The sequence below is a fragment of the Cryptotermes secundus genome, unplaced genomic scaffold (genome assembly GCF_002891405.2).
Source record: "Cryptotermes secundus unplaced genomic scaffold, Csec_1.0 scaffold50, whole genome shotgun sequence".
In the NCBI taxonomy this organism is placed as follows: domain Eukaryota; kingdom Metazoa; phylum Arthropoda; class Insecta; order Blattodea; family Kalotermitidae; genus Cryptotermes; species Cryptotermes secundus.
The window spans coordinates 508029-513997 of NW_019721758.1; the positions used below are offsets into that span (position 1 = coordinate 508029).

General features: G+C 37.4%; 1 protein-coding gene across 5 annotated transcripts in view; it reads left to right on the plus strand.

The window, feature by feature from the left end:
- Positions 1-5969, plus strand: part of LOC111875606 — a 78128-nt gene that overhangs the window by 45839 nt on the left and 26320 nt on the right. For 4 of the 5 annotated variants that reach the window (XM_033755873.1, XM_033755872.1, XM_033755875.1 and 1 more), the window contains one exon: positions 1529-1657. The exons of the other annotated variant lie outside the window; for it this stretch is intronic. In XM_033755873.1, the coding sequence (XP_033611764.1) occupies positions 1529-1657 (129 nt within the window). The remainder of the gene's footprint in view (positions 1-1528; positions 1658-5969) is intronic. 5 annotated transcript variants of the gene reach the window in all.

The window sequence follows — 5969 nt, forward strand, 5'->3', positions numbered from 1 at the left end:
ACTCGGCGACTGTTACAGTACAACTGAACTGTGAATAGCCTTCGCTTCTCCCTATGTAGCCTCGATCGGACAATACGGGAAAACGGCCACGTAATAGGCACCCTTGTAGCCACGCTGTCCGGTTACGTCACCGCTGTTGATTCGCCTTGCATAGTTACCCGGTTACGGGGCTCGGCTATCTTCGGCTCCGCTCGGCTCTCTTCGGCTCCGCTCGTGACGTCACCGCGCAAGGCTGCCAGGATGCGGGGTGATTACTCGCCTATTATGCGAGCGTTACGTTACCGCTGAGGGGTGGGAGGGGAGCGCTGACCCACCCGCCGCGTCACTGCTGGTGTGGGGGGGGGGCTCGGCTTTTCGCGACATGTCACACTATGATACACCTGTATCACAACAGTAATAGCACCTTTTTCCTGAGTATTTTATTCCATATTCCGTTGCATCCTAGCAATAGGCAACAGTGTTTACTAAATATACATGAGGTATCAATCTTTATTCCAGCAGTAGTATTCTTCAACAGTATAAAACTCTTCTGTGTTCATTATAATGAGATTCTGCCCATTCCATTTTAATTAAATTAAGCATTATGGATATTTTATGCAAGTAGCCCTATAATGTCCATCACTTAACAGCATGAAGTACAAGATTGTTTGTCTGTTAAAGGTGATGATTGGGTGGAAGGAAAGGAACAGCATTTTTTAAATATTTTACTAAAATTGTGGTTTTGTTTCACTGTGTTCTCTTTATTCATTAATTTCCAACTGAAACAGAAGAATGCAATCACCAGACACTTATTACAATAACACACACTTCTGAAACCCATTGATGGAGGTCTTTATTGGAATGGATCTTAAAGAAATGGGTTATGATGGTGTTGACTGGATACGTCTTACAGGCTTTTATGAACACAGGGATTAACCTCAGGGTCCCATAGAATGTGGGGAATGACCAGCTGAGCAACTGTTAACTACTCAAAAAAGACTTCACTCCATGGGTTTAGTATGTCAGCGACTAAAAGAAAATAATTCCAGTTGCCTCACTTTAACAATAGACTATCATTATGAACAAGAGAAAATGTAGGATTACCAAGTTTCTCGATTTTTTCCATCCTCATCTGTATCCTGAAAGATGGCATTGTTTCAGAGACTGGATCTGTTTCGGTCCTCAGGTAAAACAGTGTGGAGGTACATACTCAGTTTCATATGTTAGAAAGAGCTGTTCTCACCACTGGACATTGTTATGGACCTTGATAAAATGCATACAATTGTAAATAAAATAGTTTTTATTGCAGATACTAGTCTGTCTCCCACTCTCATAACATGGATGAGTAGATGGAGAAAACACATTTATATTTTTTATTCCACATTGAAACTCTTACCGAACTAAGTATATTGATTCTGTTCCTGATGTTGTGTGTGTTGCATTGCATTATTTTGACTGTCTGTAGTGTTTTTCTTAGAGTAGCAATGTCTGAATAGAATAGTTTTCTTAGACACTTAACAGATTTTCCGTAAACTGTTTTGCTGTGAAGGTGAAGCCAACATATCCACCACTTACAACGACCACAGCTGAAGGGTACTCAATTCCAACTCTAATTGTTAGTCCTACTATGGAGTTCAAAGGTTTAACAGCTGGGCCATCTCCTCCTGATAGCAATTTTGTAAGTGAACTCTTAGTAAATTTCACTATAAATTCGGGAAAATATTTTGTTTCAAATTTGGGTGCACATGTGAATACATGGGTACATTGCGTATGTTTAATGTGGCAGTGTTTTAATGAATGCAAGTGATGGACAACTTTAAAGTTCACAGAACAGGTAATTTACAAAATATAGGCATGACAACTTGTTAAACCTCATTGACTCTTGTCATATAGTGTTCTCATGACTTTGAAATACTTGTACAAGTATGAATGATGAAGAATCTTCACTACAAAATATTGTGACATGGATGGCGCAACAGGAAGTAGGGGTCACGTGAACTCTGCTTTCTCGTCAGTGACATCAGATACCCCCACTCCTTCCATCATTATGCAACACTCGGTAAACACCCCTCCCTGCTAGGCTGTGACTTCATGCAACAGGCAAGTCCATACAGTGACTATTGCTAGGCAATGCGTAGGTAGAAACACCTGACAACAATACCTGATATCTGTTGCCGAGCAGCAATGTGTTCTCTATGTTGTCCATGCCGAGCCTAAATAAGGAGCAGCGAACACTATTCAGGAGTAGTGAGTATTTAGTTACTAGTATCCAGTATTCAGTATGAGTTGAAGTCCAGCAGCTACGAGTTAAGTTGTATCGAGTGAATAGCAGTCGCCGAGAGCAGTGGAAGTAATTGTGATACTGCCAATGGCAGTAATTGTGAATTCTGCAAGTGTAAGAGCGAATGTGGAATAAATTCGGTATATCCAATACGGCGTGAAGTTATTTGTCGCGTGACACACCCAACACGTGACAATTGGTATCAGAAGTGTCTACGAACTTACACACGCAAAAACCAAATGAAAAAGACATGGAGTCACAGCAGATGTTGGAACTTCTGCTGAAGGAGATAAGAACCAACCAAGAAAAGACAGAGGCCAATAGGAAAACCGACAAAGAAGAAATTAGAACCAACCAAGCTAAGTTGCTGGCCACAATGGAGGCTGACCGAGAGGAGAGGAGAGTCAGCCAAGAAAAACTGCTAGACAAAATGAAAGCCTGGCGAGAAGAAATGACATCGGTTACCCAAAAAGAGACAATGGCAGTAATTGTAATTGTGAATTGTGTAAGTGTAAGAGTGAACGTGGAATAAATCTGTTATATCCAGTACGGCATGAAGTTATTTGTCGCGTGACACACCCAACACGTGACAGTATGTTTAATCTTAGAAGGTGAAATATAAGTTTCCAGCATGGCAGATAAGAGAAGGCTGATTGTTTACCTTTTAGATCAGTTTTCATTGTCAAAAATTATTAGTTTCCACATTGAGGATTCAGAATCTTGTTTTTCAGAACAGAAGAAAAGATTAGTCAACTAAAAGGAAAGCAATAGCTGTACTTAGAGATTAGTTTGAGCTTTAAACATTTAACTGCAAGTTGCATGGTTTGGAATTTTGCTTCCCAGAATGCAAAGGATACCCAAATGGAGAACAATTTGAAGATTCACTTTCCAGTTAGTCTGAGTTATCAAATTATATTAGGATCACTGTCAAAATATTGTCAGCTGCCACTTTCATAACTCAGCATTTTCTTCCTCAGAACATAATAACATTTATTCAGCAAACAAAAAATCAGTAGCTTCAGTTTTGAAACAGTTCTGGCTGTTGAAAAATCACCAACTACCACTTCTGGAGTTACATTTTTTAACCAGTGTCCATAGCTTTTCTGACAACCTCACTTTCTGTTCCCAGACCGACATGTGTGAGGAAAATGGAGCCCTCACTTATGCATATATTAATGTCTAGCACTGATGAGGTCATTGGATTCTTTTCAGTTGGCCTAATCCTTCCAGCCGCACTAGGCCCTGGGGTTTACTCAGCCTCTAACAGAAATGAGTACCAGGAATTAATTAAATAGTTTTCCTGTGGTGTAAAGCACGGCCAGCATGTAAAGTTGACAACCTTACCGCCATCTTTGAGCCGATTGTCTAGATCATATGGGACCCTCAACGTCTCAAAACCCTATGGGCCTTCACGGCCTGGTACAGGGATAGCTTTACTTACTTCGTACTGATATATACAGTGAATTTTGTAAAAGGAAACATGGATGCATCTTTTTTATTAGAAATTCTTTCTTGGTTATATTGGTGACTGCACTGCATTCTTTAATGAATAATTAAATTTGTACATTTTCTATTGTTCACCATCTAAATGTATATTTTTGAAGTTGGCTGTACTCTCATCTTCAGGTGACTGATTGTCATTATACAGACTTTTTTGGCTATTAAGAGCTGCAGTTGGGATTGAACCTGGACCCTGTGAATGTTAATCTTGAACCCAGTCATTGCTATTTATTATATTGTAGTGGACAGTATAAAAGAATAGTATTTCAGTAGGTTCATGGATCATTCAATATAGTAAATAAGGATGTCCCCCCCCCACACACACACGTTATTAGTATTCATAAAAATTGCATGATTGTGATATCACCAAATACAGCAGTTAATATACTTACAACCCCTTTTGTCCTGTTATGTTTGCAAATGCATTTATAAAGGATTTTTTAAATCATTGAATACATATAAATAAGTCATGTCAGTAATTATGTTGAATTTTCTAATTTGGATTTATGCAGGTCAGCTAGTAATATTAGGCTAGTGAAATCTAGGAGAGTACAATGGGCTGAACACATACCTTTGATGCAGGTGGACAAGAAATGTTACCGAATTCCTCTGATAAAACGTTATAAGATTGTAAGATAAAAAGATAAGATGGATCTTAGGAAAATGAGAAGTGGGAGGTGGATAGAAGTGATTCAGAATTATGCCCAGGAGGGCTTTGATATTAGCTTTGTTGAACCACCAAATTCTACTGCCAGAAATTTAGTTAATCATGAAGAGTTCTATTATCTAGGATATAAGGCCATGTAGTCCATTGAAAGTCCATTGACATCTTGGTGGAACATGTCACCTCCATCTTCAGGGTCAAAGCCAAGCAAGAAACCAGCGTGAAGCAGGTGGCAACTGAAACATGGTTGACTTTCAACAGATGAAATGGCATTATATTCCAGAAGATAGAATTCTTCATAACTACTGCTGTGAGAACCTCAGATTTGCTTGGTTAATTGTTATTGGACAGGATATGATCTTGGGTTTCATCTGATGGTATAGAATGAATGATAACTTTTGCAGCGTATATGGGTTATATGTAATTGCTGTGATTAATGGCCAGCAATTTTTGTTAAAATATCTGTCTGAGGTTTCAGCTAGTTTGTAGTTAGTGTGCACACTAATAATGTCTTTTCTTCCCCCTTAGAATGGTTGTAGTCGCATCCTCTCTTAGCATGAGAATTGTTACTGAATCTGAGGTGAAAGTTCATTCATTCATTCATTCATTCATTCATTCATTCATTCATTTATAGTTCCAAAAAAATCCATAGAGGCATCTGCCTCAGATATAGAACAAGTCAATAATACAATATAGCATATAAATATACATACATAATCAGATAGTCATCATCGTCAAAATTTAAATATTCAATACAACAAAACTACTGTACAGCAATACATTCCATATATCAAAATAACATATAAAATTACATATACGATCAAAGACCACCAAGATCCTTAATATAGTAATATAAAATCTATTTTCTTAATATATAATACACCTGTATCATAACAGTAATAGCACCTTTTTCCTGAGTATTTATTCCATAGTCCATTGCATTCTAGCAATAGGCAACAGTGTTCATTTAAATATACATTTTATTCATACATTCATTCATTTATTTATTACAGTTAAAAAATCCACAAAGGGGTCTGCTTCAAAATATAGAAGAAGTCAGCAGCGCAATATAACACATAAATATACATGCATAATCAGATAGTCATCATCATCAAAATTTAAAATACAACACAACAAAACTACTGTACAACAATACATTTCATATATCAAAATAACATTTAAAATTACATACATGATTAAAAGACCGCCAAGCCTCTTAATATAGTAATATAAAATCTATTTTCTTAATATATGATACACCTATATTACAGCAGTGATAGCACCTTTTTCCTGAGTATTTTATTCCATATTCCGTTGCATCCTAGCAATAGGCAGCAGTGTTTATTAAATATACATGAGGGATCAATCTTTATTCCAGCAGTAGTATTCTTCAACAGTATAAAAAGAACTGGTGATAAGAAACTTCTTTAACGCCACTTTAAATCCAGGAATGTCATAAGATAATTGTTTAAGCTCTGGAGGGAGGTGGTTATAAAGTTTGATACCAGAATACCATCCACCTTTCTGAAATATCGTTAAGTTTAC